Source organism: Carettochelys insculpta, chromosome 10 (assembly GCF_033958435.1).
Source record: "Carettochelys insculpta isolate YL-2023 chromosome 10, ASM3395843v1, whole genome shotgun sequence".
NCBI classification, from domain to species: domain Eukaryota; kingdom Metazoa; phylum Chordata; order Testudines; family Carettochelyidae; genus Carettochelys; species Carettochelys insculpta.
Window position 1 is genome coordinate 38,527,390 of NC_134146.1, and position 25,289 is coordinate 38,552,678.

The window sequence follows — 25,289 nt, forward strand, 5'->3', positions numbered from 1 at the left end:
GCTGAGCGTGACAGCCGTCTGCCCATGTGAGACCTGCGCTGCCAGAGCTGCCTACCCAAGCCCCGTGCCACCGGGGCCAGCCAGCCAGCCACCCACCAGCCTCATGCCCACACGCTGTCTGCTTAATTCCCACCCTGCTGGGATAAGCTGCCCACCCACCAGCTGCCAGCCCCAGCCATGGGTCAGTTGCCCAAGCCGCCCACCCAAGCCCCATGCTGCCAGGGCCAGCTGTCTGCCTGCCACCCTGAGCCCCACGCTGCCGAGGCCGGCCATCCACCCACCAGCCAGAGCCGCCCAAGCCCTGCACTGCCGGGGCCAACTGCCAACCTGATCCATCTGAACCCTGTGGTGCCGGGACCAGCTGCCCAAGCACCAGGAGTCCCACAAGCCAGCTGGCTGGTGGAGCCCTGTGAGCTGCCTGCCCAATCCCCTCCGATCCCACAAAGCCAGGCACCACCAGCCCCTGGCTCTTACCCCATCCCCCTCACCTGAGCCAGGCACCCCCAGCTTCTCATCTAATTCCATCCTCCTCCTCCCCAACCCAACCCACACTCACTTATCTTTGCAGAAGGCGACTAGTTCCACGTGGGCCTTTGCCAGTTGCCTGCTTTTTATAGCAGCTGCACCAGGTCACCCACGTAAAATGGCAGGGGCTGAGAGCCGGAAGTAAAGGCCAGCTCTTTCATCAGGTGGGAGGAAGGATGGGGGAATCTGGGTTGCCACATCCCCCACACTCCAGGGAGGAACACCCCGCAGTATGGGAAACCATGGCCTAAGTGGTCACCTCTTTTTCATTGTGATACTATTGTACTTGAGATCAATCCTTTGGTTTCAGTGAGTGGGAGCTGGAGTGAAGGCTTTTTCCTTGTGGAAGTTAAGACTCTGGACCTTGCCTGCACTTTTCATTTGGTCCAACAGAGCTCAAAATTGTTAATATTTAGGGACATGCTGTAGAGCTCATCCTTTTTCTGTGGGCATTGTTTGGAGATGTGAGTGATTAAATGTGGATATGTGTATTATTTTTGGAGTAATTATATATAATCTGCTTTGAACACTGAAAGCCAGTGCTGGAAACAATACAAGATTATAATAATTACAATGGTTTCGTTAAAAGCAAATTTGATTATTTTATCTCTTAAATAGTCTTCTCTTTTTAACACCTTTTAGTAATAAACTTCTTTTCTCTCAGGTTGGTTCAGGCTTTACCAAAATTTGCCTTTGGCATGAATAATACACAAATTGTAATTGTTTCAGAACCCAGGGCTGTTTCTTCAACTCACAAGTATTTCAGTAGACCACCGAGAGTAATCTACACCAACAGAACCTTTTAAGTACCTTCGAAAAGATATTTTTATAAGAACAGCAGCTGGAAATATATGTTGCAAAGTTCTAGGGAAAATTTTATACTAATTTTTAAAAGCTTCCGAATGTCCCCTCTCATGAGGAAAATGAGTATTTTGCTTACGGATGACTTCATGCTAAATAATATTTGAGTGAACACAGCAGTCAAATGGGTTGATGAGGATAACGTAGTAGCAGTGTGTACATTGTTCGCTCTTCCCTTTGCTCTGTTTTGATATTTAAAAGGGCATTTGTTGTATGATAATTTGAATTATGTCTCTCTTGGCACAGCCTGGCCAAGGATGTAAAGCAAGTAAGTGGGACTCGAAGACATGAATAAAAGTGCATTTTATTTTGGTTTTATCTGCAGTCAAAGTATATTTCTCAGACTTGGGCAGAAAGCAAGTAACCTTGTGGAAAAATAAGTGTGTCTGTCAAGAGACAGCCATGAAATCTTTCTTTCAGTTTTGTTATGCCAAGTTTTTGGAGCTGCATACATTAGCCATGAACATTACATTTTCCCATCCACGGACTGCAAAGCAGGATTAAATTAAGCTTCATTACCTCTGCAGCATTGTGAAAATGATTGGTAAAAGGGAGCTGGCAAAGAGACATACATACAATTTTAATTGAGGTATTGAATTAACAAGAGGGATAGAATATGTAGCCATAGAGCAAGACAAGATTGCGTTTGACTCTAATAAAGGGTTGGGTGATTATAATCTAGGGTGTGGTGGGTTTTTTTCCCAGATGTATTGCTAATTTTTATGGATTGCACAGTTTTGCATGTGTGTGCATGTGTTTCCTTCCCTTTAGCATCATCTCATAGACAGCAGCAAGTGATATGGGCATTTTAATTACTATCACAACTTAAACAATCCTCATAACAGCAAATCAAATGGGACTGTGATAGCATAGTGTTAAGTATATGCTTAATTACTTTCTTAAATAAGGATCTTTTCCTGAACCAGAGCCATGGTCATTTGTCTGAAATTTCCTGTATTTGCTAGTTTAAATACAATGTTGTTAATATTTCTTGAATCAGTTGGCAAAAGATGTAATAAATTCTGTCACTTTTAATTCATGTAACAGAAAGAGTTGCTCACAGTTAACTGTTGGAAAATGTTAACCTTTTAGAATATTTCTATGGCTTTGTTATGTGTTCAGTCATCAAGAAAAACACATATACATACAAGTGGGCAAATTCAGTCCGTACAAATGTTTAGTAGAAACCCAAAGAAGTATGATTCATATGACTCAATACTCAGGCCAGTCCAAGATAGAGAGGCACTACCCAAGGTTATCCTTGTCAGGACTCTTCTGTAAGGTTTTGCCTGACAGGAGAGAATTTAGAGATCAGCTGACAAAGATTGTCTTCCCAACATACCCTTGCTGTTTTCTGCATCTAAAGGTACTTTTCTTCTCTTCTGTCCACGAAGAGCCATACTGTGAGTACCATATATTTTGAGAAGGTTGCACACTACCATTCTCCTCTCACATGCAGTTTTTTGCATGTACAGGTTGTACCTTTCTAATCCAGAAGTCTCTCGTCCAACAAACTCTGTAATCCGGCATGATTTTAGTTAGCTGGATGACCACTTATCAGGGTGTTGTCATGTTTCCTGTGGTCCCATAAAGTTGGTTTCCAGTCACCAATCCTGGGCGTCAGTGTTCTGTGCTGTTATTTAGCATAATTTACCCCTAAATGTCCGAGCCCAGTAAGCAGTGGAAGCGTTGGCATTGCTGCTAGATAATATGACCTCCTGTGGCCCAGCAAATTTTCTCATCCGGCGCCAGTCAGGCCCCAAGAGTGTTGGATAAGAGTCTTGCACTCTGCTCTCCACACTCCTCAACTCCACATGGATGCATGATTGAGAGTACCTAGATCACTCTACCAGGTTTTTCTCTAGTCTGTTCTTAAAAAGTCTCCATTGACAGGTATTTCACAACCTCCTGATTTTGGCCCAAGATACTCCTTGTTAATATTGAGATGAACACCCGGTCACAATTCACTTTATTTTGAAGACTGGAAAAAAAGGTTATTAAAGCTTGCAGTCTTCTCTGTGTTGTCCATTATTTGCTCTTGTTCCCTCTTAATTAATAGGCTACATTTTCCTTGGTCTTTTTCTTCTTGCTAGTTAATCTCTACAATCTCTTATATTTGCATTTTGTGTCCCTTGAGAACTGTAATTTATTTTGTGCCTTAGCCTTTCTGATTTTTGTCCCTCCATGTTTGTGCAGTTCTTTTGTACTCATGACTCACAGTATGCATACATTCACAGATTTTTTTTAAGCCCCAATGGGGACCATTATAATAATTAAGTGTGACCTTCTGCATAACACAAATTATGGACTTTCACCCACTGATTTCTCCATTGATCCCATAACTTTTGATGGAGCTAATTATATCTTCTAGAAAGACATCATATCTTGATTTAAAAATGTCAAGCAATGGAGAGTGTACTGCATCCCTATGTGTATTGGTCCAAGAGCTAATTACAGGCTGCTGATCAGTCGGGGGGGAGCAGGAGCACGAAAGGGGCAGTCACGTTGGGGCCTGGCAATTTAAAAGGGCACAGGACTTCAGGCCCTTTCAATTGCTGCCAGAGTCCCATGTGGTTCAGTCTGGGCAGTGCTAAAAGTTGGTGAGGGGAGAGGATGCATGGTCCAGGTGGTACTGTGAGATGGCTCCCCCTAGCCCTACTCATTTTGATAGAGGCTCCATTCCTTCTGGCGGGTCCATAGCTGTCTCCTCACCAACACACATTGCCAAGAGCCCCGTGAGGTCTGTCACCCGCCTTGGCTAGTTAGCTTTGATTTAAAAAAAAAAATCATATTTTCAGTCGACTTGTCTAGTTTCAGTTTCAAGACATTGAATCTTTTATGTTTTTTCCCTGGTAGACTGAAGAGTCCTCTGTCAACAGCTCTTCTCCTTAGAGAAGAACATACTGTGATTGAGTCACCTTTTAACCTGGTCTTTGGTCAACTAAAACATTGATTTTCTTATGCTCTGGGTAATGCAGATGTGCCAGATTGCAAATTATCATTACAGTAAATGTAGAATAATCCTTAGTTTATAAGCATCAACCCCATATACAGTGATTAAGTGCTGTAATGACTAATGTCGTTGAAGCCAATGTGTACGTTTCTAATGCCTAGATTTATTAGCGAGTGTTTTTAAGTGAGAGATGCCAAAAATCTGGCATTGTTAATTGTCAAGACTGGCATAAGCCTGGATAAACACTTCTAGCAAATCAAAGTGAACAAATTATAATGTTAAAGCACCCATTTTCTTGAAGGTGAGCTCATTACTCGTTACTTTTTCCTGGCTGAAAGTTGATTATATATACTGATTTGCCAATAAGTTCATGAAATGCCCAAAATATCAATCAAAAAACACTCTGTTTAAATCCCATCATAAAGTACTGCACAGTCCGCACCTTCTTGTGTGCATCGGAAGTAAGCCATGCTAGTGTATTAATTATTGTTCCAGTTACCCTTTCTGAAATGTCATTTATTTTATCCTTTGTAAGTGAATGTATGCTTTGAATGAAGATAAACAATATATTCTATACAACTAAAATTCAGTCCTTTGCATTAACATCATACAATATATGTGAACTATATTAAATTTCTTCTAAAGGTTTTATAATATCTGTACTTAACATAAACGAGAAGAAGTCCTGTGGCACCTTATAGACTAACAGATGTATTAGTTCATGAAAGCTTATGCTCCAAATTATCTGTTAGTCTATAAGGTACCACAGGACTTCTTGATGTTTTTGAAGATACAGACTAACCCTCTGGTACTTGTACTTAACATAGGTTTCAGCTACTTCTCAGGTTTTTTCTGTAGGAGCATGGGAAAGTTTATGGGTAGAATTAACATCTCTGAATTTTAATTGGCTAAGATATTTAGTTTTGTATTGGAAACGCAGCATTGGGTATACAGAATAGCTCTGTTTGCAGAGCAGATTAATCACCACAGTTTGATAGATTTGGCCTTGTCACAGTGACTTAACAATGACCTCAGCGTAAAACCAAATCGGTGTAAAATTAGAAACGGCTAATGTCAAGAATGTGGCAAGATGATGATCAGAGGGAGGTCAGTGTGGGGAGAACATTTTATTATGTCAAATCAATGTGCATGCAAATTCCAGTGGAAATTTTGCCTGGCCCAGGAATTATGCCCACAAAACAAAACACTATGCAAACACAAAAATTATCCTAGAATAATATTAATGAGGAATCAGGCCAACTAGACCAAGAGGCATTTAGAAACTAAAGAGAAATAACCTTTCTACTAGTTCTAATTTGAAGCAGACTAGATAATGAAAGGTCCAAGTACTAAATAAAAACTTTTCAATAGGTACAGAATGTGGGCAGCTATGAACACGAGAAAACACATTATCAGCTCCTTGTTGTTATTTATATTTCACTAACATAAAAAGGCCATAATCAGAGTTGGGACGTATTACACTAGTCACTGAACACAAGTACAATAGAAAACAGTTCATGCCCCAAAGAGCACAGACAGTCTCAAGAGAGAGACAGGCGAACAGGTGTAGATAAACAAAAATGGCTTTCATTAAATAGCAAAATGTAACTTCCCTTGTTCTCTGTGCTATTTACAAAAACGGATCAAAATCAGTGGGAACTAAATCATTTTAATTTCTGAGGTTTGGATGAAATGGAACCTGGATTTCATCTCCAAGTAAGGTTTTGCAAAATCCAGATCCGTCCAGCATGAATCTAACAAAATCAAAATCACCTGAAGTTTTGGTAACATCTACTTAGTTACTTATTCTGACATACGTAGAGTTGTCATTTATTTGTTAAAGACATGATGTCATAAATAGACATCAGACCTGTATATGCAAAACCCGCATCTGGCCACAAAGAGGCTTTTTTGCCCATGTAAATGGAGCATTGGTGTATATGGGCTTGATTTGAACCATTAGATGGCTTGCAGGCACAACTGAATTGCTGTCATTTATGACTTGATGACAGGCACCCATCTGTTGTCCTGACATGATGTCCTGGGAGGTATGCTTCATGCCAGGGGACAGGTATCCAAGACATCACAGTGGGATTGTCAAGGATCATTTGGCCCTCTGACTTACTCATTCGTCCCTTACTGTGGGTGAGGAATTCTGGAGTGCAGGTGGTGTTCTCTTCAGTCCTTCTAGTCAGAGGTAAGGGCCCAAGCGGAGAGAGCTGCATCCTGGAAGCAACTGCCTGGCTGGGGAGATGGTGTTACCAGCAGGGCTTTGGCTTACTTGACCATGGGATACTATTCTAAGAAGAAGGATTACTGAGCACAGATGGGGTTTACCTATCCAGGAAGAGTCAGAGAGTATTTGGATACAGACGGGCTAATCTAGTGAGGAGGGCTTTAAACTAGGTTCAGCAGGGGCAGGTGACCAAAGCCTATGCAAAAGTGAAAACTATGCAGACCTGGTAAATAGATCAGAAATTGGAGGGAGTGTGGGCTATAATAGCAGAGATAAAGGAGGGAGAAGGTGGAGCTGGAGGGTATAATCAAATCAGTGTCTAAGTCATCTGTATACAAATGCAAAAATTATTGAGACTAAGAAAGAAGAACTTGAAATGCTAGTAAATAAACACATAGCTGGTATTGGAGATTTAGTGGGTTAATACATAAGATTGGAATATTGGTATGGAAGTGTATAGTTTGGTTGGGAATGTGAGAAAGGGAAAAAAGGGAGGAAATGTTGCTTTATATATAAAAAAACATGCATACAGGGACTGAGTTTGAGATGGGCATAGGAGACAGACTTGCTGGGGTTAGGCTAAAAGGGGTAAAAACAGGGATGATGTCGTGGTAGTGGTGGTCTACAGACCACTTAACCAGGAGAAAGAGGTGGATGAGGCTTTTTTTAAACAAATAACAGAATCATCCAAAATAGGAACTTGGTTGAAATCCCCCATCACCACCCTTCAGACATCTCTTGGGGAAAGAACACAACTGGCACAGACTATTCAACATGTTCCTTGAATGCATTGGAGACAATTTTTTTATTTCAAATTTTGGAGAAGGCTACTCGGGGGGAGCTGTTCTAGATTTGATTTTAACAAATAGGGAGGAACTGGTTGAGAAGTTGAAAGCAGCAGGCATCTTGGGTTAAAGTGATCATGAAACAGCAGAGTTCATAATTCTAAAGAGTGGTAGAAGGCAGAACACCAAAATAAAGACAGTGGATTTCAGGAAGGCAGACTTTAATAAACTCAGAGAGCTGGAAGGTAAGAAGCAAGACTAATAGGAAAAGGAGTTGCAGACAGCTAGCAATTTTTAAAAGGACGTTACTAAGGGCACATGAGCAAAATATTGCTCTGTGTAGGAAATATAGGAAGTGTGGCAAGAGACCATCTTGGCCTTAACCAGGAGATCCTGAATAATCTAAAAATCAAAAAGGAATTGTATAAAAAATGAAAACTAGATCAAAATACAAAGGAGAAATATCAACAAATAACAGAGGAATTCAGTGGCCAAGTTAGAAAGGCGAAAGCACAAACCAAACTCATTCTAGCTTGAGACATAAAAGGAAGCAAGAAAACATTCTACAGGTATATTACAAGCAAGAGGAAGACCAAGGACAGGGTAGGACCACTGCTCAATGAAGATGGAGAAACTATAATAGAAAACATGAAAATGGCAGAAATACCTTAATGAAAGGTTCCCTTATATCGTAACAGAGAGGTAGCTATGTTAGTCTGTATTCTAGCAAAACAAAACAGCTGTCAGGTAGCACTTTAACAACTAACAAAATGATTTAGTTGTTTGTGTCAAATTTGAATATGAAGCCCAGTTCACAAGTGTCCCTATGTAGTCTGTTTTAAAGTGTCTTTATTGTGGGGCGCACATTCTCAGGACTTCTAACAGAATGGCCCAATCCATTGATTCTGTGAAATACCTAAGAATATGTGTGCTACAACAAAGAGACTTTAAAAACAGATTGCACAGGGAAGTTTGTGAATGGGGCTTTATATTGGAATTCAACACATTAACACTTGGTGTGAACAAAGACAGCAAGTATCCCATGCATTTCAAGGATTGTTTCCCTTTCTTTGTTGTTCATAATGACTTCAGGCAAGACAGTTAACATCCTCCACCTGTCACCCCCTCCTTCAGTTCATGTATTTGATTTGTTATTTTCTATTGCAGTTTTTCAGATCTCTGTACTATATATCTGGGTCTGACCTGGAAATTCTGTAGATCTGAAGAATGGGTCTATCCTACGAAAGCTCATTATTTTGTTAGTCTTTAAAATGCTACCTGTCTGCTGTTTTGTTCTGTTGCCTTCTATAGTGAATGCTAGTGGAAATGGAGTAGGTCAAGGAGTTAAAACAGGGAAAGAAAAAGTTAAAAATTACTTAGAAAAGATTGATGTTTACAAGTCACCACATCCTGATGGAATTCATTCAAGGAGCTGATAGAGGAGGTATCTGAGCCACTAGCCATCACCTTTGAAAAGTGATAGAAGTCAGGAAAGATTCCAGAAGACTGGAAGAGGGAAAATATAGTGCCCATCTATAAAAAGGGAAATAAGGACAACCCAGGAAATTACAGACCAGTCAGCTTCACTTCAGTGCCAGGAAAGATAATGGAGCAAATACTAAGGAATCTATTTGCAAACATCTGAAAGATAAGCTGATAGGTAATGATAATCATGGATTGTCAAGAACAAATGTCAAACCACAACCTAATAGCTTTCTTTGATAGGAAAAAAGGCTTTGTGGGTAATGGAGAAGCAGTGGATGTGATATACCTAGACTTTAGTAAAGCATTTGATACAGTATCACATGACCTTATCAGTAAACTAGAGAAATGCAACCTAGATGGGGATGCTATAAGGTGGGTGCATAACTGCTTGGATAGCCATTCACAAAGAGTGGTTATTAATCATTCACAGTCATGCTGAAAGGGAATAACAAGTGGGATCAGTTTTGAGACCAGTTCTGTTTAATATCTTCATCCATGATTTAGATAATGATACAGAGAGTGCACTTATCAACTTTGCAGATGATACCAAGCTGGAGGGCTTGCAAGTAGTTTGGAGGATACGGTCAGAATTCAAAATGATTTGGACAAATTAGAGAAATGGTCTGCAGTAAATAGGATGAAGTTCAATAAGGACAAATATAAAGTACTCCACTTAGGGAGGAACAATCATTTTCATGCATATAAAATGGGAAGTGACTTCCTAGGAAGGAGTACTGCGGATAGGCATGTAGGGGTGTTACAAGGAGGAGGGAGAAAATTTCTTTTGATAGGACAAGAAGCAATAGGCTTCAATTGCAGCAGGGAAGGTTTATTTAAGCACTGAAATAAATTGCCTAGAGTGGTTGTAGAATCTCTATCATTGAAGACATTTAAGAACAGGTTAGATAAGTATGTAACAGGGTTGATCTAGATGGTGCCTGGTCCTGCCATGAGGTCAGGGAACTGGGCTTGATGACCTCGCAGAGTCCCTTCCTGTTCTAGTATTCTATGAATTTGGGATCAAACAAATAAAAGATGTGATCTGTTAGGTCCTTGTTGGAGTTGATTATAAACCTCTGCTGCTCTGACCTTCAGACACCTTAGTTCCATCCAGTGGCAGAAATTCACCTGAAGGTCTTCAAAGGGGCTTGAGCATTTCTGCTTTTCCCCTTCTCCTCCCAGAAGTTCATCTTTTACAAGACTAATACAATTTAATTTTCATTTGACGTTACACCCAAATACGCACACCACAACCTTTCTGTCCTGGTCAGTTTGATAAGTAGAAAAAAATATTTAAAATCTAATCTAACTTTTCAGATAAGAGTGTATGCTTGCCTGTATGTTCCAAACCTTCTTTAAGGGTTGGCCTTATGAAAGACAAATAATGAAAAGATTTGCTCTATTGTAGATCAGAATTTTGGGCTTTAAATGTCAGGTTAGTTAGTGATCTAACTTTGAGATAAGTAGAGTTGACATGTCACTGCAAATTCCTAGGGAAAGAAGTATTTATTTTAAATTATAGCATTTTGACATTTTTTCCTACCATAAATTTCTCTCCAGCCTAATAACTAGAGATGAGACATGGCAGGAGGATGAGGGGTATCCTTGCAAGCTAAGGAGGCCAGAATATAAAAGATTGACAGTCTGAAATTGCATGAGTTAAAATAATGTTGTGATTTAAATGAATCCCTGAATTCCCATTCAGTGTCTGTCTGGAGCTTTATAAATCTGTGAAATCTAAAAACAACAGGTATCAAATTACTGACCTACCCTGTAGGGCAGAAAGCTAAATGACTACCTACACCAAACTAAATAGTTTGCATTCTGCTTTATACAAAGTAGAACTGACCAGGTGTTGAAACTTATTAATACATAGGAAACTGACATTCACACCTGTACTTTTGACTTTAATTTTTCCTCTGCAAAAGTTTTATTTAAAGATGGAGGGTATCCTGTGAGTATTTAGTAAAATCATAAAACTGGGAAAGAATCTTGAGAGAACACCTTGTCCAGTCCCCTGAACTCATTGCAGGACCCAGTATCATCTAGGGGTATGTCTGCACTCGGAAATAAAGTCAAATTGATTAAAGTTGACTTTATATCGCTAGGTTTTATAAAGTCAAAGTCATGTCCACCCCTGCTCACAAAGACGATGTAGTGTGTCCCCGCTACATTGTCGAAGTTTGACTGTTGCAGCAGTGCACTATGGGCACCTATCCCTCAGGTCCTGTAGCCTGTCGCTATTTTTTTTTTTTGCCAGTGTGTTATGGAGTCTCTTGTGAAGAGTGTAAACCTGAGTGAGTCTGTCCTAAGTGAACTATAATAGGAACACCTACATACGAATAGCAGTGTTTGTAGGACACACATATCCATTACACAGTTGAGAGCTTACTGTGTTCCTTCTGTACACCCCTTTACTCACTGGGGCATAGGCAGTACTCCCTACACACTTTCTCAGCACTGATGTGTGTGTGTGCACTGCCCTTCACACTTGGGAGAAACTCCTCATGAACATCTGCAAAACTAACTCTTCCTTCAGACCCTCCTTAAAACTCTCCCTTGCCATGATGTGACAACTTGAAAAGAGTCAGGCAGCTGCAGTTGTGAGACAGTGTCCTATCTGTATTTAGACTGCAAGGTCTTTGGGCCAGAATCTGTTGATTATGTCTTTGTCCACTGCCGAGTACCACAGAGTCTTTGTCCATGGCTGGGGCTGCTCAAGTAAGATAAAATTTACCCCTTAATGAAAACACTCTTATTTGGTTGCTTTTTGGTGGTGTCTGAATGGTGTATACTCTAAATACAGATGAGGTTGATGCCTATTAGAAGCAATATATGGTTGCCCTTTTGCCATGCTGCTCCTAGGTGTCTGTTTCTATAAGGGGGGGTGCCATCTGATTAAAAGCCATATCAAGAGTTGAGTGTTCTGGAGGAGGTGGGGCAGTCACCTTAAGAGGGATGGGGAGTTGGAGGGAGTGGGGCAGAGGAAACCCAAGTCTGGGGAATGGAAGAGGGGAACTCTGTATGTGGCAGGGGAGACCCAAGTTGGCAAAATGACTGAGTGAGCCTTGCTGCCAGGGTTTGCTGCTCGCAGCTTTGTGCTCTACCCTAGCAAGGGCTAGAGGGTACCATGCACAACCTCCAGTGGAGGCTGTGGTGGCTTCTAGCAGAGACAGGAGAGGGAGATGGGGCTCGATCAGTGCTCTAGGGAGGGAGTTCCACTGATTCCCCACTGCAAAACAACACACTTGCACCCTGCCACCAGCAACTGAGATGGAGGGAATAGTTCCCTGAGTGGGTGGGGGGCCCCACATACTCCCCACTGCTAAACAGCAACTCAGCCTCCTCCCCTGGCCACCTGTAAGCCATGCTGAGAAAAGGAAGGACAATACCTTTTAGCGGATGCTCCCCAGAGCTTCACCACCTCTCATAATGAAGTCCTTTCTTCAGACCCTTCCCACAAAATCCCTGCTAAACATGCTCTCCATAAAGGCTGTGTGATGCAGGGCAAGAGGATGGGGTTCTGTGCCCTGGAGGTGAGCTGAAGGGCCACCTTTGGGAGGGCAGTGGAAAGATGCACCACATGAGTTCTGTTACCCGGCTGTACAGGCCTCCCGCTCACTCTAGTCTTTGACTGTGGTTCTTTCTGCTTCCTGGACTGGCTTTGTGAGGCAGGATAAGAGGATATGGCTATGTGCCCTGGAGCTACACTGAAGGAGCATGATCCTGAGGGGAGCAGAAAACTTCAGTTTGGAGGGGGCAAAGTTCCTGCTTCCCCTAATCTCTGCCCTAGATGTGACTTTCAGCATCACCAATGTTGCTGTTATGAGGAGGCTGTATTGTTACTGAATGAACAATTCGCAGGAGGGAAGTGTTGCTCATAAGAGTTGTGGCAAACAGGCGCTAACTTTACTTGTTTTATCTCCTACTGCCCCTGCAGATCTAACTAACTTCAATACATGTATTAATTAATTAGCATGGCTTCTCAGTCTCTGCTGGAAACCATCTTACTCCTGAGATTTTTTATGCTGATTGTAACTTTAGAAACATATGTTATGATGTTAGCAAAGGACAGCTCATTTTAATAAACTGCAGTATTTCAAATGATACATAATGCATTAATTTTCCCACTTTCCTTTTTTAGGTGATAGAAGACAACACAGGCGTTCGGAGGGTGGTCGTTACACCTCAGTCTCCAGAGTGTTATCCTCCCAGTTATCCCTCTGCCATCTCTCCAACGCATCATTTACCTCCTTACCTAACACACCACCCCCATTTCATTCATAATTCTCATACGGCTTTCTACCCTCCTGGCCCTGGAGACATGCCACCCCAATTTTTCCCACAGCATCATCTTCCGCCTACAGTATATGGAGAACAAGGTGAGCAAAAAGAAATCCTTGTGTTTTAAATGGTATCCAACATTTTTGCAGTTGTCAGACAGTGGAGATGAATTGTACAGTTGATTGAGTAGTGTTCCCCACATGAACTGGATTCTTTCCTTTAATCTATAGAGCAGTCAAGATATTGGGAAGTGGATAAACCCCATCTGAAAGAACTCAAGAATATTACATCCTGAAAACTTAGTGTGCAGGGCGCAACCTTAATTTCCAGTTCAGTTGTGTTTATAAGGGGAAAAAACTCTTCCATCTTATTGTCTCAAAGTGCCTGTGTGAGAGTCAAGCTGTTGTATCCTCATGAAGCACTGAATTCAAAATTTGCCAGCCTTGTTTGGGTGGAGGCAGCGGGTGATAGGACAGGTGTGTTAGTTATGACAAGTCTTGTGGCAGTCCGTGTCAGAGCTTTCTCTTGGCATTTTTGGATCTTGATGTTGATCAAGTTGATACATCTTCCTGATCCCTTGTCATGTTAGAGCTTCTGTGGACTACTCTGAAATAGTAAAGAGGGTGTCCTGATTTATCTGCTTTGGACGAATGTGCAATAGGTCAATTTGAAAAGCGCTGTCTGGTCCCCAAGGGCAAAATGACAGCCCTAATCATTGCAGGATAAGTAAATAATTGAAGTGAAAGGAGTGAAAGCAAAATTCATTTATGCGTGCACTATGCATTGTTATGTCTCTTCCACATTTGAGATAGCCATTGTGTGGTCTAAAACAGTGTTAAACAAAAAGAAATAAAGTTATTGTATCAACATCAGCAAAATTTTTGGAGTTGGCATGTTTCTCTCTGTAGATTTACTGTTTCTCTCTGTAGATTCACTTTTTTGTTTTGTTTTGTTCTGTTTTTTGTGTAGCCAGAACAGAGACCAATATGCATCATGGGAGATGTAGTTCAGCCAGAGTCTCTGGCTTACGGTGGAAAGCAGTGGCACAAGGCATCTGAACTACAATTCTCATGAGACACTGCAACAGCTTAGATAGATCAAGATTAATGTTGAACTGATTCAAAACTAAATGTTTGTTCTGATTTTCCATGGGGAAAATAGAAGGTACAGAAAGTTTCTGATTAATGCTAATTGTACATACATTGGTGGTTTTAGAAAAAGCAGGACATTTTTAAAAAAAAAAAGACAAATGATACTGCCATAGTTTTTAGGTACAAAATATCAGTCAGATAATATCTAGTCAAATGGGATAGGAATTTTACTGTTCCCTTTTTACAAAGGAACAATTTGCCAATCTCTAATACAAAAAGCTCCAGTACATAGACAGACATGCAGACTACCAGCTGCTAGTACTGTAGACAGTAAATATTTCTGTAACTTGGGGTTACCGATCTGTTGTGTAAATTCACAGGGTATAAATAGTGTTGAAGCTTGCTTTGTTGGAGTGGTGTCATGGACATTTACAGTCTTAAAAGAATCTAACCTCTGGTTGTTATGTGAATGCCATCTTGTATTAATGAACAGTAATTCACTGTCCCCCACGTATTTTATTGCAAAATAGAGTATGTACTAACTAAAATGACAATTAAAATTGCTTTTCTTTTCTGAAACGCCCTACTTGTAGATTCTTTCTTATCAGCTCCTTCCTCCAGTCCCCAAAATAACATTGATTGCATTTAGTGTATCACGTTCTTGGAATATTATGTATAGGCTGCTACTTGATGCAAGCATTTTAATACTATCATGTTACTAGATAAGGAAAGATAAATGGTAAGACACTTCTAAAAGGAAGGAAATAAAAGCACCAAGCCACTGGAGCAATTCAACAAGGTCTAAATAAAGTATGTATGGTAAATTCTGCTTCAAGAGCAAAGGATTAACACGAGAGCTGGGCAGAATGTTTGCTTTGGAAACCAAAACTCTGGCTTAGTTTACAGACTGGGCTGATTACTGAATTAATCTAGACTTAGCTCTAATGAATCTTGGGTTTCCTGAGGACTTTGTATTGGTTTTGTATTGCATATTCTTATTTGTTTCGCTATGAGCTTGAGTTTGTTCAAACTCCAAATTTGAAACACAATCCACAGGTTAATGAACCCTGGTCAGGGAAAAATGATTAAAAATGTTTATGTAATTTCCTATAAACCAAAATTACTAAATTTCACCCAGCCATACATAGACATTCATATTAAAGTTATTTGAATTTTTGTATGTATTTCAACATTAAAAATAATGTATTTATATGTCTCTTTTCTTCGTCCCTTATGGACCATTTGCCCATCTCAGCTCCCATAGATAGGTGTGCTTTCATTTGCTGCATCTACATGCATCAGCCGTTGTGGATGGTGACAGAGAGTATTGCAAAGTCTGGCTAGTGTAGAAAACCTAGATGGACAAGTGATGACTTTGAATTCTTTGCATGGCAATGCATTTTTGGTCACACTGGGGCTGGTGTAAACCTAGTAGGTTTGGTTGCTATTGATTTATGTGGAACCTTTAAGTTAGTCTTCTTTGGGCTTAGCTCTTTTTGGTTTTGCCGAGAGATTCAGTAAGCCGCACAAAGAACAAAAGTCACACAAAGCTTCTGTATTTATTTGATTTCCATGCTAATTGCGTTATGTCATGAAAGCTGAAATAATATGTGGACCAGGCTTATGCAACAGGTTTTCCAACCTTCCTGGATCTTAGGTTTGCTGTGAAAATCTATCTTAGGCAAGTTTTTCCTAGCTTCATTGAGTAAGGGGTTGATGAAATCTAGGTTCGGATGTCATTCTGTGTTTGGATGATGATTTCAGCTTTCAGATAATGCATTTAAATTCTTGCATTTCAGAAATTATACCACTATATGGAATGTCCAGCTACATTACCAGGGAAGATCAGTACAGCAAACCACAGCACAAAAAGCTCAAAGACCGACAGATTGATCGCCAGAACCGCCTCAATAGCCCTCCTTCATCCATCTACAAAAATCACCTAGGCACCTGCGCAACTGTGTACAATGGTTATGCGAAGAGTCACAATGGAGCAAGTAGTGGAGGAGGGGGTGGCGGGGGAGCACCAGGAGTAAAAAAAACAGAGCGCCGAGCAAGAAGCAGCCCAAAGTCTAACGAGCAAGACTCACATGGTAATTTGAAAGGTTATTGTTTTTATTTTTTATTTCCTCAATATTGCAATTTTCAGGCTTGCAAAAACTCGGGCGTGGATGGATAAAACAACACAACATGCAAGTAAAGATTATTAATATGATGTTCACTTAAATTTAATCTGTGATTTTTGAGTTACAGTGCTACAGTATATTTATTTTTAAGAGGAAACCTCCCCCTTCTGTCTTTCATGAGTATGTCCCATTAATAATCCCTTTCTTTAAAAAACCTTTTTGCTGTGTGCGAGCTGAGTAACTTTCTAGTTCTGAGTGCTTTTGTACTTCACATAACTCCAAAAAGCACCTCTGAATTGTAAAGCAATTTGGCCCTGTAGCAGTCTGCAGAATAGGGCTTATCACCCTGCCAATGCCTCAATGCGTAAGCTCATCGCCTCCTGGGCAGGCTGATCAGCGCGTTTTACAAATACTAGCCCTTGGCTGGGTGGGCAACAGTCAGTAGGCTCAGTGCCTTCTATCAGGGCTGAGCAAGCTGCACAGTTTGTAAGCCCTGGCCCTGGGACAGGGCAGAACAATAGTTACTAGTAATAAGGCTCAGTGCCTTGCTCACAGGGCTGAACAATTCCAAACAGTATGTGAGCCATAGCCCTGGGACAGGGTGGAGCAGCAGTCGATAAGTCAGCACTATGGTGCCGGGCTGAGCCACAAATAGTGTATGAGCTTGGGGGCAGGGCAGGGCAAAAGTCAGTGTCCCCACTCGCATCTCAATATGTAAATATATTAGACTTCAGTGACTTACTGGACAATTTGGAAATGTTCCTGCTTGAATTAAAACAGAAACAGGGTCAGGTGGTAAAATAAGAATGTCAACGAGGAGTGAGCAAGCACACAAGCAGGCTTTCATTTACTCCGAAGACTTAAGATGACTCTTTCCATATGTGAATTTAGGGATGTAAGTATTGGGCAAAATTCTCTGGTGATGTAGCTGTGTCAGTTTATACACCAGGAGAGAGTTTGCATGTAGTGTAAAGTGTGTGTCTAGCCTAGTTGCACCTCCGTCCACTCTCTGTTAGACCCCGTTAGGTGTCAGGATTTGTACCTTTATGTATCTTGCTTGTGGTGGAATTCCTCAACTCTCTCTTCCCTAGGGGGTGGTAGCCTGGCAGTTGTGCTTCCTTCTCTTCTGGAATCTGTGACAAGTGATGAATATAGTGAGCAGACAGTCGTCTTAACCCAAGGAATTATTAGTTTTGTAGGAAGGACAAAGCATTTAGAGAAACTAAATTAAGATAATTTTCTATGCATGACTTTTATAACTTGAATCTGTCCAGTGCCTGACAGGGATTTAGGGAGGCTTAACTTTCTCAAGTATCGGAGGGTTAGCCGTGTTAGTCTGGATCTGTAACAGCAACGAAGGGTCCTGTGGCACCTTATAGACTAACAGAAAAGTTTTGAGCATGAGCTTTCGTGAGCACAGACTCACTTCATCAGATGAAGTGAGTCTGTGCTCATGAAAGCTCATGCTCAAAACTTTTCTGTTAGTCTATAAGGTGCCACAGGACCCTTCGTTGCTGTTAACTTTCTCAGACACTCCAACCAGTGCCTCCATTTTAATCTGGGTCGCCTGAATAGCACTCCATCGAGAGAGAGATTATTTTTTAAATGGCTGTTGTGTTTTTGATCTCTGTGCACCAGACTTTCCCTGTAAGGACATTATCCCTTAACTGCCCTGAAGTGTTTTCACAGAAGTTGCTCATCTTCAGCCATTCACGTTCCTTGCTTTCTTCTTTCCTTTTCATTGCAGTCTGTTTTTAAACAAGCCCAATATATTTGTATAGTTAACATCCCAGTAGCCTGGTAAAAATACAACATTAAATTATTACAGAGCACTCCCATTCCTTCTCATTTGAATCTATATATATTCACTCTGTATAATATATATGTACCTCAGTTGGCCAAGTTTTTTTCCTGAGCAAAAAGTAAGAGTCACATGAGAGTGTATGGGTGCAATTGAAGAGAATTTGGTTTAGTATAATAAGGGGGAGAGACACGTGTGTGTGCGTGCACGTGCACACACACACCTGTTTCAACTTTTAAAATTGGGACAATAGTGCTTTAAAACACATTAAGCCTGGAGATTTAAAATAGAATTTCTCAGCAGAGCAGCAAAGTGCAGCGTGTGTGCTGTTAAGAGAGGGCTTGGTAAAAGCATTAAAGTTCAGTAGCAGGACAGAGACAAGGAAATAGACATCTGACCTATGAGCTGCAAAGGGTGTGTCAGGTGATGCCTAAATCTCTTTTAGTAATTTTTTTCTTGCTTTCACTAGCACCACTTTGTTATGGCAGATCTGACTAACCACGGGCTGTGTTACTTCCGAGTGCTGCCAACAGGCTGCATCAGCTGCGCTTCTGCAAATTGATTTATTTTGTTGTCAGTAAAGCATTGTGCAAAATTCTGCTTTGTTTACCCCGGGGGAGTTTATGTCCACTGTGCGTGCTCAGAATTCAGGTTCCCCCCAGATTTCTTTGCTTCCCCACAGAAAAATGACTTTCTGACAAGGAAGCAAAAGTAAGATGCAAACAGATGTCATGCATCACACCCAGCCGACAGAGGGGTAAATCACTGCAGGGCTGTGGACATGCCAGTCAGTGACTCTCACCCTGATCTAGGATCAGCTGCTAGTCCCGGTTGGATGGGAGACAAGAGAGGAGGAGATTTCCTGTTCCCCTGGGAGTCAGACCACCAGTCAGAACCTCCCCAGCTGCAGGAAGCTCAACATCCTCCCCTGCTTCCTGGCCCCTCATTTCTCAGTGGAGGTAGGAGGGGTCACTGTGTGTGGAGCTATCCCCCACCATCCACCCAACCTCTGTGCGTCCGGACCTCCCACACCCAGATTTCCCTCTCAAGCTTCACCCTGTATACCCAGAACCCCCCTCACCCACCATACCTGAATCCCACCCCGTGAACCTCAACCCCTGATGCCCCCATGCTTCTGAACCCTGACTTCTGCTCCTAGGCCAAGCTGCACTGGGTGACTGTAGGAGATGTTGACCCTGTAGGAGATGTGGAGCACCGAGTTCCCTGTGCTCAAACCCAACCCTCCCCTCCCCCCAACTGCTCACCAGAAGAGCCCCTCCTCCCCTACATGGTCCTGAGTATCCACATCCAGACCCCCCTGCCATTGACTCGTACTAGCTGCACCCATACTACTGTGCCACCAAAGCCAGCTCCCCTATGTTGAGCTGCCCCATCCCGAAATCCAGTCTCCTCCACTAAGCTCCTCCGCTGAAAGCCCCTGCAGAGTCGCAGTTTCCCTGTAAACCCCACCCCCACCAAGTCTCTGAGCAGCCGGATGCCACACACACGTGGACACCCCAGACTGAGCTATCTTCATCCAGATTGTTCAGTGCAGAACCCTCTGACCTGGATCTCTCCACACCGAGTCCCTTTACACTTGGATCTTTCCTGGCCATGAGCCTGCCTGCCCCACTCCTGATGCATCTTGGCACAGAAGGGCAGGGACCCAGGGTGTTTCTGGTGCAGGATCAGGCCCTGTGTCAGGGCCTCTGTGTTTACTGATTGGCAAATAATAATTACAGAATGTTTTAGAATATTAAAATATTTTGTGCAGAATTTTTTAGAATATTAAAATATTTTGTGCAGAATTTTTAATTTCTTGGCACAGAACGCCCTCAGGAGTAATTGTTTCAGGTCTGATAGGTTATAGCAAATGAAGACAGCTCATATTTGTGAAAATACAAGTCACTATTTGAATACTGGCTCTGTAATAGAACATAAAATGCTGCCACCTTCCCCTCCATCTGGACCGTAGCAATGTTGTAGGTTATGATGCTGTTTGGATCCTGAATTTTACAATAACTGTCAATAATCCAATTCTCTTCTTCATGTGGCATAGGGACACAGGAGCCTTTGGAGAGTCTTGTTTTCATGCCCTTTTTGTGTTTGATTACTTAATTTTAGATTATTTTGTTGTTTTCATTGGAATTATTATAGGTGGGCCTTTTCTCTTGTAGGATTATATTAGTCCAAATAAACACTCTGGTATAAATCGAAACAAATGTGTAATATCTGCTAGACATTTACACACTTTAAGGATTAGAAATCTCTTACCTTTCACTGATTTGTGCCTTTTATCATAATCATGAAGTTTGGGGTGTCCTAGAGCCCTTATCTGCAGCACCTAGTGTCAAAGAGGTTCAACCTAAAGGGATGTAAGTAGCAGTGAAGACATCCAGGCTTGGGCTGGAGTTCAGGCTCTGAGACCAAGAGAGAATTGGGGATCCTGGGTGCTAGACCAAGGCTGAAGCTCTGCATTGCTATTTTTTAACCCCTTGACTGGCGTCAGTTGACCCAAGCTCTGAAACTTAGCACTGTAGCTTTTTCTTTGCAATGTAGACATGCCAGTTGAGACTCAAAGAAGATTTACTTGAGGCTAGAGGTGACGTGGATTATGTCCTCCTTTTTGTTTTTCTCCCATCTCCCAGTCTGCCCATCTTTCCCTTCTCTCATCCTAAACTTACAACACAGTCATTATCAAAGAAAGATAATTTCACTGTGGAAGCTGTTTGCTGTCCTGTAAAAACATCTTGTGCTCACAAATGGGAGTGGAGGGAAAGAGCTTCCTGAACAGGAAAGCAACAGAATAGAGAAGTAAATTCAAACAAGAGAGAATATAACTTTAAAAAAAAGGTGGGGGGATATATGCTCCTAGTGGGGGGCACTCCTGCATCAAGCCAGGCATTTTGTAGTCTTATAGTGTTTGAATGGCTGCTGTTGGTGCATTATATTTGCAGCACATGGGAAGAATTTTCTTATGGACTTCCAGTTGAGGGGCTTAATTTGCACACTGTGCTTTTCCTAAATTTTCCATTGAAGCCCCGTGGTAGCTTCATGTGTGGAGTGGCTGCCAGGCTGGCCTCTTAATTTTGTACAGCTTTCTTCAATAGAAATAAAAACGTACTTTCCTGTTAATGGTAGTTCAGAACATTACATCTAATATGAACTTCATGTTACTAGGCTGGCATAGTGCTTTACAGTAACACCCCTATTTTACATGATTTCAACTTGCACATTACTTGGATTAACGTGAGTCAAAATCATGAGTGGCGGGGAGCTGGGAACCAGGCGGCAGCCTGGGTTCCAGCTCCCCTCTGCTCCTGGCTCCCCTTTGCTTGTGGGAGCCAGGAAACTGACCAGCGCTAATTTGCTGGTCAGTATCCTGGCTCCCAAGAGTGGCGGAGAGCCGGGAAGCAAGTGGCAGTCTGGATCCCAGCTCCCCTCCGCTTCCAGGAGCCAGGCTTCTGCCTGGTTGGCGGCTCCATGTCAGTTTCCTGGCTGCCCTGACTTGCACAAAATTTGACTGAAAAGTGGTTGCCCAGGAATGCAACTTACATGCAAGTCAGAGGTTTACTGTCAATGGGCCATAAACTCTACTGATATTGAGTATCTCAAATTGATTACCAGTGTTGCTGACTAGATAGAATATAACTGCCACAAAGTGCTAAGTTTCCAAGGAAGAGCTTCAAGAGCACTGGGAAAATTCCAGCCATTCCCCTCTTCAGCTGCCAACCTTCCTTCCAAAGAAAACTCTTGAGAAGCTAATATAATGCATAGTTCTGAGGCTGAGTTATTAGCCCAAGTGTAGGTTTGAACTGGGAGTTGCTCCCTGCTGCAACCAGTATTGCAAGATTCGGGTATGGAAAAACTCTATCAAAAAAGACAAATTGAATGAGAAATAGAGGAAGAAACAGAGGAGTAGAGAAGAAAATTGGGATTATATTTATATAATATATTATAAATATATAATTAAAATATAATCCCATATCAGATGCAAGTACTTCAGGAAAAGATAACTCTTTCTTGCCTCTTCATATATTGCTTTCTATATAACTGGCTCACCAAATATGTGAAATAAATTATGCGTACCTTTCGTATGCATAAGTGTCATTTCATGCCATGTGCTTGGTGAGAATGTTAGGTTTTGTTAGACACATGTGAGTGTTACCTAGGGGAGGAAAAAGAAAAACTAATATTCATTGTCTTGGCTTTGTAGAGTTCTTCCTGTACGAGATTTTGTAGTCATGATGAAACTTAGAAACAGCACACCTGTGCTCACAGTAGTTCCCTTTGTTTCTGTGACTGTGTAATTTTTAATTGGGCCTGGTATCTCAAGGCTGCAGACAAAGGCCTTTCTTTCAGTTTGTTTTGTAATGTTTTGCCATGTCCATTGATTATAACAGCTAATTCCTGATGCCTGTAGTTTAAATTAGGATGCTAAAACAGATTTTTAGTATCTTGCTAGGGGAGCAATTCTTGAAAAATGAACAGAAAGGCCCCTGTGTTCATTTATTCACCAGGGACAATGCAAAATGGATAGCATGTCGAAGAGTCCTCTTACTATAAACTATGTTTGGACTAGATGTACTGTTGTTGTGCAGGTGTTCACATCTACAGTAGTGATCCTTGCTAGTGGCCTCTATGTCGACTTGTGCCTGTTGTTGAGAAGTGGAGCGTTCTCTGGATTTTGGACATTTCTCATCTTCCTTTACATCATGGGGGCCTCTCTCTGATTGTTAGGGCCAAGGAGTTCTGTGGGCCGGCATTGTTCCCCAGCTGTGGAACATGAGCACAACTGACATGCCAAGAAAATTAATGAAATCAGGGCAATGGAACATTGACTCTGTCAGCCAAGAAGTCTTTAAAAGTGGAAATGGACCAAAATGATGGAAAATCACATGGTGTCTTCAATCAGACTTGGGGAAAAATCCTTCTTGGCAGGAGACCAAGAAAATAACATCACTCCCAACCAAATGCAGCAAACAACTCTCTGGCATTTTGAAATTGAGTGACAAGCCCCATTCCCACCTACAGCTGCGCTCAAGTAAGTCTACGATTCATCTGGCATTAACTCCAGGGCCCACGTACTGCTTGTGGGCAACAAAAAAGGGAATAAAAAGCAATTCCTCAGAATTAGGAGGAATTTTCCAATGTGTGTGCGTGCACGCACACATGCCCTCATTACTATTTAGCACATGTTTGTACAAATCTGTGGGATTTCAGGAGATAGACAGATACAAACTTGGAAAGGGAAACAGTTTAAACAGACATACCATAGGTGATAGTTTCCTTACATAAATTCACAAAACTAGATGTGCGATGTGTTTTACAATACTTATGGTTTGTAGGTCAGAGCCTCAGTTTGCTAGTTGTGTGTATGAAATAGTAGCTGGCAGGCTCATTCTGAATATTCAAAGCAATCTGGTAAGCCAGCTTCTGTGATGTGATTTTGGCAGGCATGTTGCTGTCACTTAAACAACAACAGTCTTTTTGCCACACTGGCTGCCAAGGGATGGTGCTTTAGGATCCCTATACATAACTGGTGCAGAAATTCTCAGGTACTGGATTCTAGTTGTCTCATTTGTGAATAGAAACAACACTATTTAAAATCAATGCTAGACAACGTGGTCTAGAGATCGATTTCCTCAAGGAAGTGGGATTTTGAAGACAGTTGTAGTGTTCCAGATTTGGAATTTCAGGTTTTCTCTGTTGCTTCTCGGTTCAGATTCTGGGTTGCATGCACTGTGTCTTTACTGACAGGCACATTTAAAGCTTTTGTCTTTTCCAGAGCCGTGTGCAAGCTCTCAGTAGCAGTGTCTCCTATCTGGACACTTCTTAATGAGTAATTTGAGTGACTGTTTTATTGGAGAAGCAATGTGGTCTAATGGATTGGACACTGTAGTGAGAATACTACTAAATCATATAAATAATAACAATATGAAGGAACAAATGCGATAGACTATGAAAGAACAGTTTTGTATTCACACAGAATATTCACTGGAAAAAGTGTGATGCAGATCACAGGACTCGTAATTCCCAGACTACCCATACACTCAACCTTTCAAATGTGTAAAGAGTGTTCTGCTTTTCTGCCACAGCGCTGAATGAGCACATTGGAAAACTTGGCCTCGTGTCAATATTCCACTGCTTCCTTCCCTTGCTAAGAGAAGTATGGGGCTTTCCAAAGAACTGATTCAACTCGGGGCGGGAGAGAAAAGAGGGGTGGGAAAGTGGGGGAAGGACAGAAGGAAGGGATGGCTTGGTGGTGGTGATAATATAAATAAGAATGACATTGTGATACTGCCCTTGTGGAACAATCCTGTGCTTTGAATAAGAATTAAATCAGTATGTTTATACGGAAGTTGAAGCCCTAGTTTAGAAGAGCATTTAAACATTTGCTTAGTTTTGTGTGCCTTTAAAATATGTGCAAGTGTGGTCTAGAATGGGGATACTTTCATGAATCTGGGTTCAAATAAGGTCCCATAGAAATGAGTCTAAAATCTCCATAGTATTTAGCAGAGAATGGTATGGTTTCTATCAGTTTTAAAGATTTCCTATTGTTATCTTTTGAATTGTATATAATTTTTTGTATGGATGCTTAATTAGTACAGTAGAACTCAAACCGTACAGAACTATAAATACACTGTAATTGTTAGATACATTTGATAAACTAGTCAGATTATCAGTTTGTTTCATATCAGTAAGTATAGCCTGAGCAGTATCCTCTATTCTGTAACAAATGCCCTATTATTTTTATAGTGTCATGATTTTGCATGATCCTCTGAAGGAAAATAAAGCTCAATTCTTGCTCAAAAAAGGTTTAAATCAATGTGGGGAGCCCACTAAATGGCAACAGAGTATATATGGGAGATGATTAGTAAGGTGAGATGAGAAAGGAGACAATTATAATGCGAGCACCTTTTCTTATGGAAAACACCCTGTTTAAGCATATTTATTACGTTAGAGAGTTTTTAAATGCATATGACGTAATTATCTCTACTCTGTTTACCCAGCAAGGTGAAGGTGCTTGAACTAAAATGTTGACTAAAATTCTCATGACTATGTAACTTGTGAGAAAGGACACATGTAAGTTAGGAATTGCACGCCATAGTACGTGCCTAGAGATTTCAGAGTATGCAGCT

General features: G+C 41.4%; 1 protein-coding gene across 2 annotated transcripts in view; it reads left to right on the forward strand.

Moving 5' to 3' along the window:
* FNDC3B (fibronectin type III domain containing 3B) overlaps positions 1 to 25,289 on the forward strand; it is a 402,180-nt gene that overhangs the window by 208,392 nt on the left and 168,499 nt on the right. For both annotated transcript variants that reach the window (XM_075004071.1, XM_075004072.1), the window contains exons 5-6: positions 12,990 to 13,227; positions 16,020 to 16,313. In XM_075004071.1, coding sequence (XP_074860172.1) covers positions 12,990 to 13,227; positions 16,020 to 16,313 — 532 coding nt within the window. The remainder of the gene's footprint in view (positions 1 to 12,989; positions 13,228 to 16,019; positions 16,314 to 25,289) is intronic.